This window comes from Heliangelus exortis, chromosome 23 (assembly GCF_036169615.1).
Source record: "Heliangelus exortis chromosome 23, bHelExo1.hap1, whole genome shotgun sequence".
NCBI lineage: Eukaryota > Metazoa > Chordata > Aves > Apodiformes > Trochilidae > Heliangelus > Heliangelus exortis.
The window spans coordinates 702,408-723,340 of record NC_092444.1 but is presented as its reverse complement, the minus strand read 5'-3'; the positions used below and the strand labels follow the sequence as shown (position 1 = coordinate 723,340).

At 41.0% G+C, this 20,933-nt stretch overlaps 1 protein-coding gene across 7 annotated transcripts in view; it reads right to left on the bottom strand.

The window, feature by feature from the left end:
• DHRS3 (dehydrogenase/reductase 3) overlaps positions 1-20,933 on the bottom strand; it is a 31,440-nt gene that overhangs the window by 9,286 nt on the left and 1,221 nt on the right. For 3 of the 7 annotated variants that reach the window (XM_071766901.1, XM_071766902.1, XM_071766905.1), the window contains exons 2-5: positions 2,899-3,042; positions 2,665-2,784; positions 1,697-1,935; positions 576-701 (exon numbers count right to left, since the gene is read on the bottom strand). In XM_071766901.1, coding sequence (XP_071623002.1) covers positions 576-701; positions 1,697-1,935; positions 2,665-2,784; positions 2,899-3,042 — 629 coding nt within the window. Of the gene's footprint in view, positions 1-575; positions 702-1,696; positions 1,936-2,664; positions 2,785-2,898; positions 3,043-3,322; positions 3,351-3,466; positions 3,511-20,011; positions 20,446-20,933 lie in introns of those variants that run through there. The other 4 variants (XM_071766906.1, XM_071766904.1, XM_071766908.1 and 1 more) reach the window with 4 other exon arrangements.

The following is a 20,933-nucleotide window of genomic DNA, read 5'->3' as shown; positions in this document are numbered from 1 at the left end:
CAAAGGCTTTAGTTGCCAACTCTCATGGAAACACAATTTTAAGTTCCCTTTCTCTAGTTGTTTCAGGATATGAAGTTATGACTTTCTTTCCTTAGGGACTTTAAAATTCCTGTGCTAATCACATACAAAAATATTTTTAAAATAGTTTCATTGCTTTAACAGAAGCAGTGTTCCCTAAATACAGATCTGATGTGCATACTTTATTGTACAAAAATCCTTTACAATATAAAGCTCTGTGTTCAAAAAGTGGCTTAACTAAATCAAAATCAACTACATGCATATCTTAAAAAACCTGCTAGATACAAAGACCAGTTCAGACCTCAGGAATCCAAATTTTGGGAGTGAAACTGGTTTCATAATTGAGTAATACTCAAGGAAAACATCTACAAAGGGAATCTCAGACAGTTTTCTCCCTTTTAGTTCTATGCTTTTTTTCCATGGGAAGGGATGAACCAGTCTGATCCTGGATATGGGGTCAGTGTCACACTGAGGTCCCCTCAGAGGGCACACAGGGAGGGCTCTAAGCCAGTCTTGCCAAACTGCCTGAGCAATTGCTGGGCAAAGGAAATATTTACCTTTTTAGGATGACAAGAACATGCATTGTCCATGGAAGTAGCAGGAAGGCTTGATTCATCTGAACAGCTTCTACTGTTCTCCTAGCCACTGTCTCTGGCTTGAGAGGAGGAAAAAGATTAGGGAACCTGAATAAATAAAGTAAAAAATAAAAATAATTATTTGTTAACCAAACTCCTTTAACATATCACTGTCCATGTCCTGTTACTCACTAAAATATCACTGGTAACTAAGCCAGAAGGAGCAAAACATTCCAGTTCCAGCCAGAAAGCTGGAAAGCAGAAAGCCCAGTTCCAACTGGTACTACTGGGTTTGCTAACCAGTTAAGAATGTACATGCTGGTGCCTTTAGGGTGAAGTGGCAAAGTGTATTCAGAACCTTGATTCAGGAATTTTCTTATATGGTATGCAAACCAAAACCAAAATGCTGTCTTTTCAGTGTTGATGTTTTTCCTCCTCCTCTGTGTTGCTCTTTGCTTGATTCAAATTCTTGACAGGTGAAAGACAAATATTCTGCCCTGTTGCTTTAAATACCAAACGTGTTTTTCCTAGCTCCAGCAATAGTTTGACACTGCATATCTTCTTGACTAAGACAGCACAAACTGTATGAATAGGTAATTTAGAAGACTGATTTGGTCAGCTGTTAGTCTGTGAATTTGTTCTCCTACATAGAGGTAAAAAGAAGGTACTGCTAGACTTACTTCAGTAAGTGGCTGTCATTTCTTTTGGTGGGAAAGATTTCAGTATTTCAACAAGTGAAGAAGGAATTTGTACTGTTAATTTTCAAGTAATTTGTAGACTGCTCCTTTTGAATTACCTCGATTTTCAGACTGCCTGCCCTCCCTTTCTAGTGGCTGCTTATGGTCCAAATACACTCAGGGAAAAATAGCTTTCAGTTTTCTTTGCAGAAGCAAATGTCTCTCTCAGCCCAGGCAGGCTGTATGAATATGCCAGCAAACTGAGGGAACCAGTCTGATGAGTCCCAGGTGGCCTAGAGTGACCCTCTGTTCCCAGGCAGCCAAATGAGACATCAAATTCTCTTAACTAAATGAACCATTAATTAGGAGTGTATTCTGATGATTCATTTAAAATGAGATGCTTTATTCCAGTTCCCCTGGACTGACCTGATTCTCATGCCCTGAAACATCTCTGTGCTTGTGTGGAAGGGCAGGACTGTTGTGGCATTCACTCCAGGACAGTCCAGCAGCCCCAGGGTCAGGCTCTCCATAAAGGCAAAGGATGAGGCTTTGGAGGTGCAGTAGTCAATGGCACCAGGGATGGCTGACAAGGCCAGGACAGAGTTCAGGCAAACAATGTGTCCATTCTGCAACTCCAGCATCCTGGGCAGAAAGGCTTTGGTGGTCTGAGGAACAACAAGAGTTAAAAAAAAAAAAAAAAAGTTTGCTTATCAGAGATAAAACAACAACAACGAAAACAAACAGTAATAAGATGACACAGAGACAAGAAGCCAGACTGCACTGTTCATTCTGCTAGGAAAGGAGTGTGAGAGTACCTTGTTAGTTTTCATTTTCTGGGAGATTCTGAACAGGCAAAGTTTGCATAGAAAAAAACCAAAATCTTTCCTAGCACATAAGTAAGAAGTACCCACAGATAAAGGGTATTAACAGAATGCTTTATATGTTTAGGAACTTCTTGTAGAGGATAAAATTTTCAACAAAGTGGTGAAATAACAAGCTCTTTTTTTATTACTATTATTTAAGTCAGAATGTAATGAGTTTCCCATTAGCTTTCTTCCCTAAGCTATACAGCCTCATGCTCCTCTGATGCTCAGTACACATCACTGTACAGAAAACCATCCTCTGTGAGTTCAGACTTTCTCAAAAGACATCAGATGCTTTACTGGAAATTACAGAATGGGCATAAGATAGCACCAAATTCTGTGTTAGTACTGGGAACATCTTTTTTTTTTTTTTTTTTGTCAGGCTTTGCCCCTCGCATTTTTTTCTTCCTCCTTTTCATGACTGACTCTACCAAGTATCATTTAGAAAGACCTAATAGCAGTCAAGTGTTTACTGGCTTTAAGCTTTCACTTGAAGGACAAAGGACAAAGTGACAAAGGAGCTTATCTTACCCAGAACTGTCCCAGGGTGTTTATGTGTTGTGATTTGAGCAGTGCATCATCATCGCTGTCCATCAGGCTCTTCCCATGGACCACAGCAGCATTGTTCACCAGGATAGTGATATCACCCACCTGCAAAAAACCCAAATGACTTGTTATAGCTAATCCCTCTTTATAAATACCTGAATATCTGTTATTGCCTAGATACACAATTCTTTTCCCAGCATCATTTCCACAGACACCAACCTTTTCCCGCACAGCTTTGGCTTGCCGATAGACCTCCTCTCGATTTCCTACATCACAAATGAAGTAATGGCATTCTGTCCCCATCATCCTGATTTCCTCTGTGGTCTCCTTCAGGCATTTCTCTGTTCGACCCCACAGGATGATCTGCAGCAAGAAATTTTTGTTAAGAGTCAAACTACTTCTGCTTCAAATCTAGAATAATTAAACCACGCTTCTAACTTCAACAATTTGATGAATATCTTTGATGTGTTTTCACTGCCAGCCCTGCTGCTTTGTTTCATTTAAGAAACATTTCATTGGGGTTTTCCAAAAGTTAAAAAATGCAGGGGAAAAAAGAGTCTAAATTATATCACTCAATTAGCATAGTAACAGGAGGATAAACATAAAAATTTTGGACCTGCAGTATTCCCTCCCCACAACAAACCTTACAAATCCCTTGCAGAGAGCTTTAACATGCTTATTTTTTAGGACTAGTTAAGCTTATCTCATAACTGGTACTAAAACTAATCTCTGGCAGGGTCAAAGATCTCTTCCAGTGCAACTAAGCAAGGCTAAAATCCAAAAGTACCTGCATCCTCAACCATTTCCTAAATGAGTTCAATTACAATTGATCCCATTTATAAATCATCAGCACATCTGTGCACATAAACACACACAGACTGACACAGACATATATCCTCAAAATCACCAAAGGACTAATGAGTTGGTTAACCAGAAACTTCAGAGCATGTGTAAATATGCCAGAGCCATTTCATGAGAAATCCTATCCCAAGGGAAGTAATTTTCAAGGAAAAAGCTGTGACCAGCCTTAAAAAGTGTGAGAAAGCACATGGCTAAAAATTTGGCTCATGTCCTGGCCTGTCTTCAAAAGTGTCAGCATATCATCCTTGGCCATCAGGCTTTGGCATCTACACAAAGCTTGTAAAACTCATGGCTATTTACTCACTTCTGAACTCCAAGCTAGACTGGGTGATATTTCTTATGCCAGCTCTGCAGACTTTGAAATCAAGAACATGTGAGAAATTTCACAAGCTTTCAGGAAATATTTACCAAATACTGTAAACTCTAAGCACACACACTTACTTGTTCTCTCTTTCACAACCTACATCTCTGTGGAAAGGGGACTAAAAAAAACATTACAAAATGTTGACCATAAGCATCAAGTTTGATGCCCACAGAGCTTCCATCAGTTTGAACTTCAGCCCCTAAGCAGGACTGGAGCAGTCAAATGCAAACACTAAAAACACTAAATAACTGACAAGTTGAGAAGTGATAGAAGGTAGAAGAGGAGAGAAAGAGAAATAAGGTGTCAAACACGGGGAGTAGGGCAAGAAACTGACCTCACATGCCTAGCACACCAGGGTTTCACACTGGTATTGCAAAATAAAAAGTAGATCCCTCACTCTTCACTTCACTTGATTTCAAACATCCACACAGCCTCTGATTCCCAAGAGTTGCCACTGATGCACTGAACATCAGGAAATATACACGGAAGAATAGTTAAGCAAAGGACAACCTGTCAGAGGAACATCTGCCTGTGATGCAACTCTTGGACATAACATTTTTTATGCCCCAACAGTTACTTTGGGACCCTTAATATCCTACAGGCGTATCTGGGCCACAGAATTTGCTGATTCTGGTGACAGCATTAAGTTCAGGACTGATTTTTTTCCATGGCAAGTTTTCATATGCTTGATACTGTTCACACTCAGGTGAAGCCTTCAGCCTACGTAAAAGAAAAGCAGTAAATAAAAGACCATTCTTTTGTGAGAGGTGAAGGCTCCCCAATGACACAGTGGGAAGTGAAGTTTCCTGCTGTCATTTCTGCTACTTTTTACAGAGGGATAAAACTCAAAACTCAATAGAACATGCTTTTGGTCCAAACTCAAGCTTGACTGCTCCTACAAGATCATGTAAGACTTTCAATTTCTCTCTCACATCTGGCCAAATTACATTGGAACAAGTTTCCCTCCAGCCTCCTAGGACACCAGATCTTTCAGAGAGGCAAAACTTGGAATTGCTGCATAGTGAGGCTTCTATTCCTCCTGAACTCCCTTCACTGAAGGCTTTGGCTTAGTGTTTCTGAATAGGCAATATTTTGTTCATCTTGTCTTGCCTGCAGAAGTTTCACCACTATTTTCCTAGGTGCTTGTTCTACTATTGTCTCCTGAGGTTTTCTATAAACCTCCTCAACAGCCTTCTGCTCTCCTGAATTCATCCCTTTCTGCAGACTCTGCCATTTTACAGTTTGCTGTTTGGCAGTAATAAGTTTGTTTTATTTGTAACATTCAACTAGACAGTTTAAGACTCAGGGATATTCATACATGTTCTCAGTGCTCCTAAACAAAACCTTTTGCTTGCTGTTGACCTGGTGATTGATTGTGGGTCTGTGTTCTGCTGATGCCCCAGAGCTCCTGTTGGCCTGAAGCTGCACAGTTAGCATTTCACTTCCTCTTACATGCAAACAAGTATGCAAGCAACTCTCATTCTATTCTTTTCTCAGTCAAGACCAGGAAAGGCATCGTTTAGCTTTATCCTGCCCTAGCTGAGGGCTCTGCATTTGTAACACATGTAGATCTGCAGCTGAGGAAATGGTCCATTTTATTAGGAAGCACAATTTTCAATATGTAGACACAGGAGTCTGGGCTGTGTCCCCTTCCCTTTTAATTCTAAATTGTCAGTAACTGTGTCCCAACTGGGGGCTGAGTCCTGGAGAGAATGACTCTTACAGATACAGAAGCTCCTGTGTGGGACAGAGGAAAATGAAGAGGAATGAAGGACAGAAGAGACACGGGGTGCCTTCCTGCAGAGCCTGTCAGAAGTTACACAGCCACCCCTCGATGATCACTGAACGGTGGGCAGAGGAATATTGAATTTGCGTTTTGGAGTTCTTGGACAAAACAGTTTTTTCCATCCTGGAAAGAATCCAGAGCCCTATTTCATCTCCCCCTTCATCTCCTGCCTGCCCCTCCCTACCGCACTAGACACGCTCTGCTTTCCAAAAGTTACTGACCAGAAAATTGTCGAGGGCAAGAGCCCAGCGAGGCGGCAAATCCCCGCTGCGGCAGGGCGGCTCCGGGAGCCTTCCTGCCCTCTGCTTACCTCTGGGTGACCCCAGCGCTTGGCAGGCAGGAGGCAGGTGGAATGTTCAATGGTTTTATGCTCCGGGGCTGCTGGGGAGAGCCCGGGCAGCAGCTGGGTAGGACTCTTCCTACCGCTGGGCAGATGAAAGAATAGATTGATGATGCCAGAGGAGCCGAACGTGCCCTCCTCTTCATTAACTTGGGAGTAGGGAAGGGGCTGTGACATCCCAGCTCCGTGCAGGTTCTCCCAGGATTTATACCCCAGCAGATTCTGCAAAACAAACCTTTCCCTCTTGATCTTCTCCCCTCTGGACAAGGCACAGAGCTCCTTATCTGGCCTGAGGAGGATCAGTTCAGCTGGAGCCCCTGCAGCCTTCCTCCCAGAGGCCTCGTTCAACTCGGGACTTCATCTGCTACTGAGACCCTGCCCCGAGGTCGGAGGGGGTTCAGAAGGAAAGTTGTAGCTGCTCTTGTACTAAAGACAAGACTTTCTGGTCGAGGCCTGCCCTGGCTACTGGCCAAAAGCCCCAAACCTGACAGCAGCTTTAAATCCTGATTTTCACTGCAACACAAATAAGAGTTCTGCTTTTAATTGCCATAAAATCAGGTAAAGCCACGAATTTATGTAAACTGGTCTAGATTGAAGCTGCTATCAACCACAATATACACACGTGATGTATGCTTCCAGAATCTGAAGGATATTACTGGAGCAGGAGATGAGGTTAGAGCTAATTTTACATCATTTACAAGGCTATTTAACTTGTTTGGTCCAAGTTTATTGCTAGCACACTTTGGGAACAGCAGCACAGGGATGTTGCCCTTTTACATCATCAATTCCTTTGGCACTCCATCTTCAGCAAACCCACTGGGCCAGCCTTTATCTGGAACAAGACCAGCACTGGGAAGGTGTCCCACAGCAAAAGCATTTCTGAGACTGAAGATGTGCCATTTCCTGACACTCTCCTGGGATTATCTGGGTTGCATTTTAGTAGAGAATTGCTCACCTTTAGTCTTTTCCAACACTACAGCACGTGTTGTGATTAGCAGATATAACTTCCATTCCAAACATTTTTGCATTTTACGATTCATGAAGCAATTCTCCGAGTCATTTTGAAGACACTGAAAGATTAAAGTGCTACAGGGAGTGCCCCTCCTGCCTGATCTCATTATTGCTGCCTCCACAAATCAGCCCCAACTCCTCGCCTCAGATCAGCAGAGATAGGAAGTAGTTGGTAGGTCAACACATTTCATTCCCCCTTTCAACCTCCTGCCTAGTCCCGTGGAACAAAAGTTGCTCTGTTTGAGCTGGTATCTGTAATTGCACAGACTGCTACCTTTGTTCAAACACAGATAGCCCTTTCTGCACCCAATACAGACCGTTCCTGCATACTTTTAGGAAGTACAGAGTGTAAATAATCCACTGAGGTATGTCAGTCTTATCCCCATGTATTTACAAAGCTGGTAGTACAAACTCACAGTTGGACCTCGGAAGAAATGAATTCCAGTGTATCCCATAATCCTGGCCGAGTTTTGCATATCAGGAGAACACGAGGTTGGAGCCTACTGACTCCAAATCCTTCATATATTTGTTTGTCAATGGCATAAGGGTTTTCTCCCCCACCCCTTCCCCTCCCTCTCTTGCTCCCAGGGCAAAGCCAGACAAGTTATTTCAGGAGTTCTTCAGGGCAGAGGCACGCTAAAGACAGATTACTGGAAGAGTGAAAGGTGTGGCTGTTCAGTGTGAAAAGCCAATCTTTGCTTTAGAAAAGAAAAAAGAACCTTTTGATGCCTGAAGTAGGTCAAAATACTTAACCCAGCCCCTTAGTGACACTTGCATAAAAGTAAGCAAACAAAGCAGGCCAGTGGCAAAATTTTCTCAATTCCCACAGTGGAAAATGAATATCAAAGCTTCAAGGGAAGGATCTAAGAAAGATTACAGGTAACCATGGAGGAATAGACAGTAAACCCATTAACCTGTTTTTCACAAACAAGCTTCTCTATATTAGAAACTCTAAAGACATTAGACTGTAAGAATTTATTTTAAATTTCACCCTGTCACCATGGTAAACACAAAACATTGCCTTTATTACAAACTGGTGTAAGTCAAGGCCAGGAGTTATATACATAATGAAATTAAAAATTAGGTGTAGAGACTTCAGAAGGAGACTAAAGCAGTGAATTCCAGTTCCTTTAATCTGGAAACCAAACTTTTACTATTTCTGTATTGATTTGGCACTCAATGGGATTAACATTATTTACCTAAAAACCCGCCAATTCTGATTTTACACCAATCAACCTCTTTTTTTTCTCCTCTGAAGAAAACAAAACAGCACCTAAAAGTCAGAGAGATGTAAAGACCTGTACCCTATTCAGATGCCTTCCTTGGAAAGAAAATTTGTCATTTTCTGTCTGCATCCAGGCATTTAAGACTAGCTCCCTCCAAAGAAGTGAACAAATGCCTACTGTTCTCACAGTCAGGACTATTTAAGGACAGGTGGCCCCATGCTGACTTTTTTCCAGTGGTTTTTCCAATTGCTTTCGTCTGCAACATGAACTGCGACTCCAGACTGCCTTGGGAGCAACACTTCTCAGCTCTGTTGTACAGACCCGTTGAGGAAGGGGAAGGGTTAGGGTTGTTTGCAAGAAGAGGTCACGCAGGAGTCAGCCTTTACAATCCTATTAACGCTGGGACAGGGTCAAACGGAGTGCACGTTCCAACAAAAGCACCAAGTGGCCACAAGCTGTCACCCTGCAAAGGTTCATGGAAGCATTTGTGGGGGAAAAAACGACAGATTTTTTAATGGTGAATGTCTGCCACACCATGTGTTAGAACTGGCCTCTGGCTCCAGGGAACCCAAGCACACAAAGAAATATCCAGCAATAAAAATCTTGGGCTGCAAAGCAGAAAGAAGTGGCATATCTGGGCGTGGGGAGAAAGGGAAGTTTTTTCAAGTCATGTATCTGAGGACAGGCTCAGGCTTTGACAGTATCTACCAACAGAAACATAATATTCCATCCTGTAAAAATAACAAGCGTGCTGCCGCCTCCATTTACTTGGCATGCCAGCCATATAATCCAGAGTCATATAAAAACGTCCACAGAAATCTCAGGAAATTGTAGGAAGGGTAAATATGCAGGTGCAGAAAGCCCTTTAGTCCTGCAAGCACAGTAGACAGGATGAGGGCATAGGAAGTCAGTAAATAGCATTTCAAAGGAAAAAAAAAAAAAACACCAAAAAAAAAAAGGGAAGAAAAAAAGAGAAATGACTGGAGCTTCATGACAAAAATGGCATTGTCCAATGGGACATTTCAACATAGTTTCAGGTTTGCTGTGTAGACGCTTTCCTTCCAAAATGCTGCATTATTATTTTCACTTATTGCATATACCTCTCAAGGTAAAAAAGTGTCCTTAATGTAGCATGTTAAATGTTCATGTAATGCAGGTAAACATTTACTGGGACAGAAAGTTATGGTGACACAAGGAAAGTAAGTCTGTTCGGTTTTGTAAAGCTCAAAGCAATCAAAAGTTTAGGTTAGGGTAGTGTTAGAAGCAAGGGACATGTGAAATTAAAAATTATTTCCATTGCTTGACTGGGTGAAAGTAACTCCTAAAATTGCCTGGTTCAACCAAGAGTTAACTGAAAAGTCTGCTACTACTTAACTAACAAACTGCACAAGTGAGACCTAACATAGATTTATGGAAAAGAAGAACTACAAAGTGGGTGCCAACAGAACTGGGTTATTTTTCAGAGTTTGCCTTTGTATTTGTGAGATGATTTCTTAAACAGAGTGCCTGATCTGGAAATGCTGAGTGGATTTAATATGTAGTGGAGAAGGCTGGACAGGGCTGCAGCACTCAGAGACTCCCAGGGCTATTTCCCTGGGTAGTTTATAAAAGCATCAATTATGCTGGATTACCAGTTCAGGGTAAAAATTATCAGTTTTAATTGACAACAGTTTCAGTTCTGTTTGAAGCTAAATCATGAGCACTTTAATTATTCTGGGGAATATATAAAACTACACTAAAAAAAAAAATTCATACAATCTTCTCAATCAGATGCTGTACTCAGAAGGTAACTGAATTAGCCCTCTGATTTCTCAACTTTGAGCAATCTGAGATCACTGCCATGGTACATGGAGCTCAGTTTGCTCCTCCCTGTTGTGTCAATCTGTGATATCTCATGGTAGCCCTGTTACCAGGCAAGGGGACTTTGCATTCTGCTGTATTGTCACATTAGTAGAATCCAAAACTAAGGTGGACAAAATGGTATTAGAATGGTACTAGAAGTGCTGATGAGTGAAGAAGGAACAGTGACAAGCCAGAGGAAGACACAGGCAGACAGACAACCCCAGCTCTTGTAAGAACACCTCCAAGAAAAAGTAGAGGAACTGTTTCAATTCCTTAGGCTGGACAAAGGCTTACAACAAAAACAGAAATGGAAACCTAAGGATGAATAACATTTCTAATGCTGTCATAAACTACTCTCCAGAAAGGCCTAAAAATATACTCCTGATCATCCATGTGCATAACGCGATGCAGTTCTTTACTGAAAAAATAATTTCTCCCACGAGGCTACTGGAAAAGTATTGAGAGTTAAAGCAGCCTACATTAAAATCATCTATAAACTGAACACTAGCAACAGCTCCAGACAGGCTCCCCTACAAGCCTCCTTTCTTTGCCTGTAGAAAAAAAAAGAATTGTTACCATTTTAAAACCATGTAAAAACTGTCAGAGGGAGCTTTTCTTATTAGTGTTTTACTCAAAGAAATAAAGGATACTGCTTAGAAAAAAGCTTCAATATTTAAATGCTTAACTGATTTCCTATCTTTTTATGTACATTTCAAAATGGTATTTTTTAATGGTGGCTGTTGCTATGCAACAGGGCAGAATTTCAGAAATCTATTAATCTGTTGTTCAAGTGACAGTTTTCAGGACATATTTAACTCTCTCAGCCTATTTAGTCAAAGAAGGATGATGGCAATCAGGATTGTAAGCTCCCAGAGGATGGATTCCTCAGATGGGTACAACATAGCTAAAAAGGGTCTTTCAATAATTATGCCATTTTTTCCAACACATTTTGAAGAACCACAGAAAGTGTGGAACTTGAAAGATCATCTAGGTCCAAGCCCCTGAATGGGCAGGGACACCTCCCACTGGATGAAGCACCTACCCTGCCCACAAAAAAATGTGAAAACCAGCACAGCTCTAGTTAGTAAAATTACATCTAAATGTAGAAACAAGACTTGTAATAATTACTATCCAGAAATTATCAAGCAATTCTAATCAGATTCTGCTTCAGTGATACCTGTTTAAACTAGAGGGGCCGGGCAGGCAATCACAAACCAAGCTCTGGCATCTGTAAGGCATTGTCATTGTTGTAATGGCACTGAGAAGCTTAGATCCTGAAAAAAAATTACACAACTTGGCTTTGATCTGTGACTCAAAAGCAAATAAAAAGTATTTTAACCATTTTTACCGATTCTAGGAGCAAAAGAAGCTGTTCTGACTTAATGTATTGCAAGAGTTCATCCCAATTATACTGACTCTCTGAGATGGATCTTTTTTCAGCTTCTAACCAGCATTCTGATTATTTAGGTGCACTACCAATTTGAATGGCAACCTGAAATATTGCTCTTGTAATATAATTTCAGTGGCTTAGAATTTTCTCTTGCTTTCCCTCCTAACTCAGTCAGGAAGAGAAACTAACATTAATTTATAGAAGATGCCTTTTCCTAAATTTCTTATTTTGCAAAAATGCTGCACTAAAATAGGCTAATGACAGTGGTCCAACCCATCAGCACTTCCTCTGTGGGAGCAGTAAACAAGTGTACTGATGTCATTAGGAACTGGCTGACCCACTGGTGAACTCTGGGCTGTAAAGGGGATGCCAGGTGCCTGATCACAACACACACACTGACCCCACACACACACATAGGTGTGCACACACACACACACACACACACACATCCTTGCAGCATAAAAGGTGTCCTAGAGCAATCTGCAAGAGTCACAGATCTAGGGAAATGAAACCCTAAAAAACTCCTTTGATAGCTAGACATTTGGCTTTTAAAGAGGCAAACCTCTGGCTCCCACAAAGCCCAAACTGCAATATAAACACAACACTGACAATGGTCTCTGAGGGGCCTGGATTAAAGTCAAATCACAAGCAGCACAAAGAACACTACAACATTGCACAATCAGCAGATCTCAGAACCCCAAATCAAACAACTCAGTTCAGTCAGACAGGACTCCTGTGTTTCCCAAGAGCCTTGGAAATGTTCTTACATCATTTCTGACAGCTCACTGTGGTCAGAGCCAGCCCTGTTCTATTACCACTTTGGGAAAGAAGTATTTGTACCAGCTGGATGTCTTTAATATTCCACTTGGAAGCCTGACCTCTTCACTTTAAGGCAGTAAGCTGAGTTTTGTCCTCACTAGTGAAGGTTTTTTTAGGAGGTAGGGCACCAGGAATTTGAGTTTGTAGTCAACATAAAATCTAGCTGCTGAATGTGGATGGCAGGATTTTCAGAATGGAGAAACAATTACAATTACTTAAAATTTGGGTTTTTTTTTGAGAGGAAACGCCCAAGTTCTTAACGTAGGCCTCGATGTATACAAGGAGGCATTAGCTGCACAGTGAAATTTCTAAGAAATACTGAAAAAATATTTTGTTCAAGTGAAGTTTTCACTTTCTGATCCAAGTCTGCACTCATGGAAACTTAGCTAGCCATTGGAGCCCCGGATTTACTGGGAAGGAGAACTGGTGCAAGTTGGTATCTGTGCTGCCCGAGGGACAGTGACTGAGTGAGAATTCAACCCCATTTGCACCCATTTTCCATGGTGGTTTCACTTAGATAAGGGGTAAAATATCTCAGGCAGGTCGTACCAACAGCTACTCCACCCTTACAGAGACTCTTTTGGACCTGTGGCTAAAAGTATGTCATACTGCAGGATAATCACAGCCCAGAATCTTCCCAGGCCTCATTTTTATACCCGCTCAAAATAGGTAAAGTTAATAGCAAGGTGTTTAAGTGTCCTCAGTATAACTGCACTGAGTTATGCACTGAGCACAGGCACATCCATACAGCAGAACTGATTTCAGCAGAGCTGCATTTGTACTTCCAAACACTCTTTTTTGTCATAAGTGGAGCACTGACATATTTCCTCAGGCACTGTTAGAGAACAGAAATCCCCCTGTTAATCAAAACAAGTAAGCTCTGTAGCCCTGTGTTCAATAACTTGTAATTAAGAAGGTGGCAACATAAGGGTGGCTGTCCACAAAATCCTTTCCTAATTATGCACAGTTTATGGCTAAACTAATAGGATGAACAATTCAAATTAGTTACAAACTCTGCCAAGGTACCCATCTATTCCCAAGTCTATTAATTAGAATCAATTTAATCCCCACTGGGATAAAGGTCAAACAGCATGTATCTGACCCTTTTCTGCTGGCGTCAGTGTTATCAGCCAATGGATCTGGCAGTGCCTGGGTCTGACTTGTTTGACTCTTCAGCATGTTGACATCAGGCTTTGAAGAACAGAGGCTGGACCCAGCTAAAAAGATATGTCTAATAATTTCTGCTTTATATTCCTGTCTCTCTTGGTGGTCAGCTTGGAGGGTATTGTTCTCTGTCCTTAGAAATCTTCATTTTCAGCCCTCATCAAGCTTTCCAGATCTTGGTTTCTGTGTTCCCTCTCAGTGCCACTATCCTCATCTTACTGATCCCCTTTCATTTAGTATCAGGGCTCCTTAATTACTGGAGCCTACACCTCCCACCCTTAATTTTTCAAACAACTTTTGTGTTATCTACCACACTGTTGGCACCTCTGTGAACGCTCCTCAAAACTCTTTATTGTTGCTCTTCCAATCCCACCTTAAAACCTCTGTGATGCTTTTCCAAAACTGAGAAACGATTAAATGAGTGGTGCTGAAATCCCTTGCTTTACAATCCCCACCAGTCCAGGTTCTGTGTTGGTATTCAGCTGTTGCCTTTATTAGCTTTATTTAGCTTTATTGTAAACCCTCAGGTAAGCATCAACCTCTTCTGCTGTCCTTATAAAGCGCATCAAACATCTTTCTGCTAAATAATTTGTGGTGTATGAGTGGATTTCTGAGGCACTACAACAACATGAATATATAACCCCATCTTTACAACTAACCTCAAGATTTCTTACAGCCCTTTTATCTTGTTGGAAGCCTCATTAACTGTTTTGATGCCAGTCCTTAAGCACTGTAAAAAGTGCTGGGTTCTGGTGTGCCAACACAGCACGGTTTCACTGGGGCAGTACTTCCACATGACACCACTGTATCCTGATGTGAGATGACAAGACTGCTACTCTGCAAGTTCCACTTCTTGTTAACAGTATTTATTCTCTTTACAACATACTCGGTGACAAAAGACAGGAATGTTCCAAATTATAAGCTAAAACAACTCCAGCCGGAATGCTGCTTCACAGACATCAACAGATCTGATATCTGATAAATTCTGGCTGTGCTTGCCAACCAGAGACACTTATTCAGCATGTTTTTCAAACTGCTGGCCTTGGCACTAGCACACAGAGCAGGCTTAATGCCATCTAAGCCTGGGACTTGAAACGAGGCTTCTTCTGCCCATCCTTAAATTCAGTCAACAAGGAAGTGAGCTGCCAACAGGAAGCCATTAAATAAAGTTGCTGTCAGTATGTAATCTTTACAGAAAGAAAGCTTTCTAGAGACTATAAAGTGACTCAATCAGATCTATGCTCTCATAGTTTACCAAAAGTTCCAAATTAAAACATTATTTTGCATGACATGGAAAAAACATTCACTCCCCAACTCTTTTCACACGCTTCTGGTTACTGGTAAGTTACAACATGCTCTAATAGTTTGCTGTAAGATTAAGCGCTTACATTTAAGTAAAATTAAAGTAGCCTTTATTAAAACTATGCCTGGAACTGTTCAATTCCTCTGGTGTCTTTGTTGGTTTTTTTTTTCAGTCACACACACAACAGGAGACATTACCTAGATTTTGGTATTTGCACTATGGTAAATATTCTTATAATACTAAAATATCTACAGCATAGAAAAGGCAAACTTTTCTTTTAGATTACATTTTCTTTTTCCCTTTGAGACATGTCAGATTGCCTTTTCAAAATAGCCAGTTACTTATTTGCATTGCTAAACTGCTACAGAGAAATCCATTAGGTACACAGATTACATGTCATTCTGGTGTCTCCATTCAAGGATGTGGACAGGTGCTCTCTCAACAACAGTGCCTTACTCTGGAATAGAAAAAGATGTATGTAAATTTTGCACTCAGCCTTTTAAAAATTGTTATACACCAGGCCAACTCAACATCTGTTTGTGCAGTACACTGAAATGCTGCATTTGCATTGGGTAAAGTACATCAGAACTGCCTCCCTTTCTCTCATAGAGATAATTTTAAAGGCTTTATGATTTCATTATGTCAGATCATGGTGCCTGTTCAAAACCAGTACGTGGTGATTAATCATCTCCTACAGACAACCAGTCCCTCTCAGCTCTGAAATTCTGCAGTTTTCAGTCAGCTTCATTTCTTGTATCAGAACTAACCTTCTCAGGGATGGCCAGATCAGGTCTGTTCATGTTCTGAACGCAAATTACAAGATACACATCAGAAATCAGTTACTACTTGCAGAATACAAATGTCTTCTTGATGACTGGCCCAGCCACAGTGGATTTAAAATCTGACAGACAGCAAGCAGAAAGACTGAGTGAGTTTACTTCAGGTATGCTATCTCATCTCTTCCCAACTCCTCTGGCACATTAGCAGAAATTATATCCTTTGGACACAACAAAAGAAATGTTTTCATGTTTGGAATATTGCAGTCCATCTGGGTGGAACTCTGCAGCAGATTAACATTCCTGTTAAGAATTTGGTGTCAGGTTTTTCCTTAGGCAAGAGCTAACTCTCAAACACAGCTTAGGAAGAGTATCCTGCAGGTTCTGAAAGTGGAATGGAAGGTGGATTTTGAGAAAGACCAATATTTTAAAAGATATTTGAGATGAAGAAGTCTTCATGAAAACCACTTGAGATACTGACAGCTTTTGTCCTACACCTTAAAGAGGTCACAGCTCTGAATGACTTTTAGCATCAGTCTCAGAATTTTGCCCTCACTTCAGATCAGTATTAATTTAATTCCAATGTATATACCAATTCATACAAACCAGGACAATATGTCAACAATGATTCATACAGACCAAAACGAAATATTCAGAGAACTGCAGGCACAGAGTGTGTGGATGATGTGGGAGGAGCATGCCCTTGTAGAAACTCACGTCAAAACTTGCCAAATTTTCCATTACTGGAAATATAAAGCTAAATTCTAAGACCTGATATTTTTTACATAGCCTCTCTGCAATACTCTCATCCTAAACAGAATTTACAGCCTAAAATCTCATTCAGGTAAAACCCCCAATTATATGAGGCTCTCAAGCACCTGCAGTTCTTCTGAGGTTTTCAGTTCTGCTGAATTCCATGGAACACTGAGGGTTCAGCAGCAGTGAGGGATTGCACAGCTCTCATCCCTTCTTCCTCTATGCTCTTTCATTTATCACTATCCTAATTGTAACTGAACTGAAAGAGGACAGATAGCACACTCAAATGACAATGTATCTTCCTAAATGAAGACATTAAGGTCTGACTTTGAAAATATGAAAGTGATAATAGAAAGCAGGTAGAGACTTCAGGGTGTTGCAGTTTGTCTTTGTAGCCTGAACAAAACTGGACTGATACAAGCAAAATACAGCCCAAAACAACAACAATCATCTCTGACCAGTTTTGAAAGCAAAAGTTTTCAATGCCTTCAGCATCCCTGATCACTAATCCCAGATAATTACTGTACTGTTGTGTTTGTGACATTCTGCAGCAGCCCATCACGTTGCAGTCCTGTTAAAAGTACCCTGCAGACTTGCAGACATAAATGTCTGGACCCCAGTGCTGACAGAGCCAGGTCATGGCTATCAAGTGGTACATTCCATGACAGAGAGAAGTTTCCGTTTCTTGTTTTTGTTGGTGATATTAGCTCCTTGCCATCTAGCAAGGGCTCTTGTCTGTCCTGACATTCCAGACTGCTTTCGGTGTATTTACGAGGTAACTTCTTGCACAGTGGTGAATGTGAAGAACTCTCTCTCAACAAGGTTAATACAGACTGTCCAACTCTTCTCTGCAGTACAGTCACACTAACACAAGCCCAGGACTGCCCCTAACATATCTGGTATTTTGGAGGCATCTCTCAAGCCAGAACACCCCTCTTGTTCCTTCAGCAATAGCTATGGTTACCAAGAAGGCGAACACCACAGCTGGTGGGGGAAAAAAAAGACAAGGGAAAACCAGGAAGACAAAATATACTCACTCTGAAATAAACTGAGACCACAGAAATGGTCAGCCACAAAGGCACAACAGAAAAGTGCTGCTGTATAAGATCCCTTGTAGTCAGCATACTACTGAAAATCCATGCTGCTGATTTCTGAGCCCAGAGTCCTCAGCATAAAAAAACCTAATGAAAATCAAAGTCCCATCAGGAAAGGCCTAAGAAACTCTTCCAAAGTCACTGTCAGACTAACCTTGAATTCTAAAATACACCTTAGAGTTGAGGGATCTCTTTCTATCCTATAATTATGTGTTTTTCAGCTACTTTTATTAGTTTTAGGTGATATTTAATGCCTAAGAACCAAGTACCCATTCCTGTTCAATTAGAAATCAGAGCAAATTAGAATCAGAGCAAAGTAGATCTGTGAGCAAAGTAAATAAAAATTACAAGGAAAACTTTTAGATGTCAAGGAAATACCCAAAAAGAAAACCTAACAAAGAGCAAGACATAGAAATTACATACAAAAGACACATGCATCAAAACTTCATTAGTGGGGACCATCAAAACCAGGGCTGACAAGCCTCTGGCAAGGGCACTGTAACAGAAAATGCTGTAGGAAAAGCAAATGGCTTAGAGGAAACCAGAAGCATTTTCCAACTCAACCACCAGTGAATGAACCCATTCAGCTCCTCCATCCCCCTGGCTGCTCACATCTGTAGAGGACTGTTCTTCCACAAGAGAAATATTGTTCAGAGGGGCCAGTCTCCACAACAGTAACTCAGCTGTACAGTATATTCTCTGCAGAACACTGTTAGGCTTTGAAAGTGGATTTTTATTTCATAGGCATTAAACCATAAAGTCATGAAAATCTCTCCTTCTCCTTTTTCATTAACACAGATATACCCCACTGTTTTGGCTAAGCACAGAATATCAAAAGCTAAGAGCCTTAACAATGCTACCAAGGTGTGAGACTAAGGCAGAGGGGATGCTTTATTGTTCAAACATTTTTAAGGCTTAGTCAAAATTCCCAAGAGTTAAAAGCCAAAATAGTGAAAATTTTGAATTTTGCAAGCAACCAAAGAGGAACAGAGAGGAAAAAAATACATTTCTCCAGCAATTCAGCCACAGCCAAGTAAGTCCTCAGCCAGCACTTCTGAATCTGGACACATCTCTGGGGAACAGCATGAAAGCTGAATTACAATACTTGAGTACTTCCGGAGAAAATTCAATGCTATTCATCCCTCATAATAACACTAACATGTCCTGTATCATCTGTAAACCACTCTTTCTCTGCATACAGCAAATTTATTTGCTTGTGTTTCTTTCCAGAAGTGCTACAGGAAGCACTGAAATACACAGTGCCTCCCACAACCAAGTAGGTTTTGAAAAACTTCTACCCGAAAGTAGAAATGGAGTATGGATCCTTTGAGCTCTTAGTATACACCTGAACAGGGATGATCTAATGATTAAAACCTCTCTTTGACTGAAACTTGCTGGTAGTCCAAACTGAAAAAAGCCTAAAAGACAGACCAGTTGCTGAAAATACAACTGAGACCACTAATAAGCCATTTCATCAGAGGCCAGTGAATGCCCACGAGAAAAGAAACCACCTCAGAAGGAAATGACTCCTACATATTTATCTGTCCAAGTCAGGAGGCAATAGTTTGAGGGGTAATAGCAGAGCAAAGGACTTTAGAGAATGGGGGTAGAGAATGGGAATCAGGATGGATGCACATGATTGTGCCCAAGAGGCTTCCACTCTGCTGGATTGAGAACTTCAGTCTCCATGCTCACATATCAAGCAGAAGATGCTGTGTTTCCATTTGTGTAAGCCTTTCTTTGATTTATTTCTTGCCACCTTCGTAGCTTTAAAGGCAAAATCAAATTTTGCAGTAAAAAAGTTGCAGATCTGACAATTCATAATCTTAGTGCTACAACATTTGTTATCTTAGGGGAAAGCTGCTCCCGTGCATCTCATTTGTGATTAGCAAAACCAGTGTTTGTAAACTAAGATAGAGTGCAAGATGAATTCTAATCCAGCCTAATTGTCAGAGGAAATCTCATATGCCAAGAGCCTAAACTAACCTATCTTTCAGAAGATTCTAATCTCAAAAATATGGTTATATATCGCCGCCTACCTCCAAAACCCCGTCACTATGTCTGTGTGCGCAGGCGCTGGGGGGACTTGGTCCTGACATCCTGCACACCCCCCTTGAGAACCTGAATCTCCCTGGTCCTGTGTCCCTCCACCTCTGCTCTAACACCCTGCTTGGCCTCAGAATGTCACACCTCTCCAAACTTGGGACATGGTGACTACCCCATCCGATCATCAGGATCCCTTATAAACCATTCATTCTGATCAATAATTGAATCTTTGTGTGTAACTGTGAAAATTAACCCTGCAGGAAAACAACAGAAAAACAGAGTAGTTGATTTTCATAAGCCTTTTTGAAAGGCAACTTGCTATCCACCACAAATCTTTACTGTTTCTTTCTGATGGTCTAAGGCAATGCATAAAATCAAAGAGGGCCAAACAAGGGCCCTACTTACATTCTACATGGAAACTGCACTAAATTCGCAATTAGTGCTGAGCACAGAAGGCAGGAAAGAAATGAAATCTCACCACAAAAGGAATGGAAGCTACCACCTCTAGGTAAAATAGTAATGGAAAATGTTAAGGAAGGAAAGGATACACCTACTTAAGGTTGCACAGGAAATGTGCCACCAGCAAAGGCAGAAAGGCAGGGCCACCACCAGAGAGGACCAAAACTTGCTGAGTGCCATATTTGATTTACTGGATAGTCAGGGTACAACTGAAAGGAGAATCTGCTTCAAATCCAGTAAAACCAAACCAAAACACCTTGATGACAGACTTGAAAAAAAAAAACCCAAAGTTCTCAATGCAAGCTGGCAACCACCCAGCAGTTCACAGCATCATGTAAGTACAAATGTTCCCAACAATTATTCTCATTTATTCTTTCCTTTTAAGATATGTAGAGATTTTACAGATAAAACATGCAAATGAACTACAGTTTCTGCCTGTACACAGCAATCTCAAACTCAGCTCTGTATCTCAAGCAGCTCTCCCTCTTTTTGGCCCACCTGGGCTCACTAGGGCCGACTGCCATGGCTCAGCTTTTAGCTGAACTGCAGCTCAGCAGCCCTGGGATCAGCTGGAGGAATGGTGGTACTTTAATACCACTGCTTAGCATAGCAACCAGCCCGACTAAATAAATAAATAATGAAGCCTGGTGTTCTAACAGATAACATAAATACACTTTCAGCAAATTGCTCAGGTCCAAAGGTCAGTCAACTTGTTTGCTCTGTCTCCAAGAATTTGTAAATCTCAACATGATGTTTAAACACAAACATATACAAACATCAAAGTTCAATGCTGACATATTTTACACCTCAGAGCTGTATGCCAGAATAGCTCTGTACCACACATAGAAAGCTGCAGTGCATGTGTAAGAAGTGACATGACACTGTGCCAAACTAAATGCAAATTTTTCTTTAAATATCCTCTCATGCAGTACTTTTTTTCTTTATTCTCTATTTCATTCATGCTCTCTCACACGGGAAAGTATTTATGCAGCTGCCTAAATTCCACAATTCCTCCCT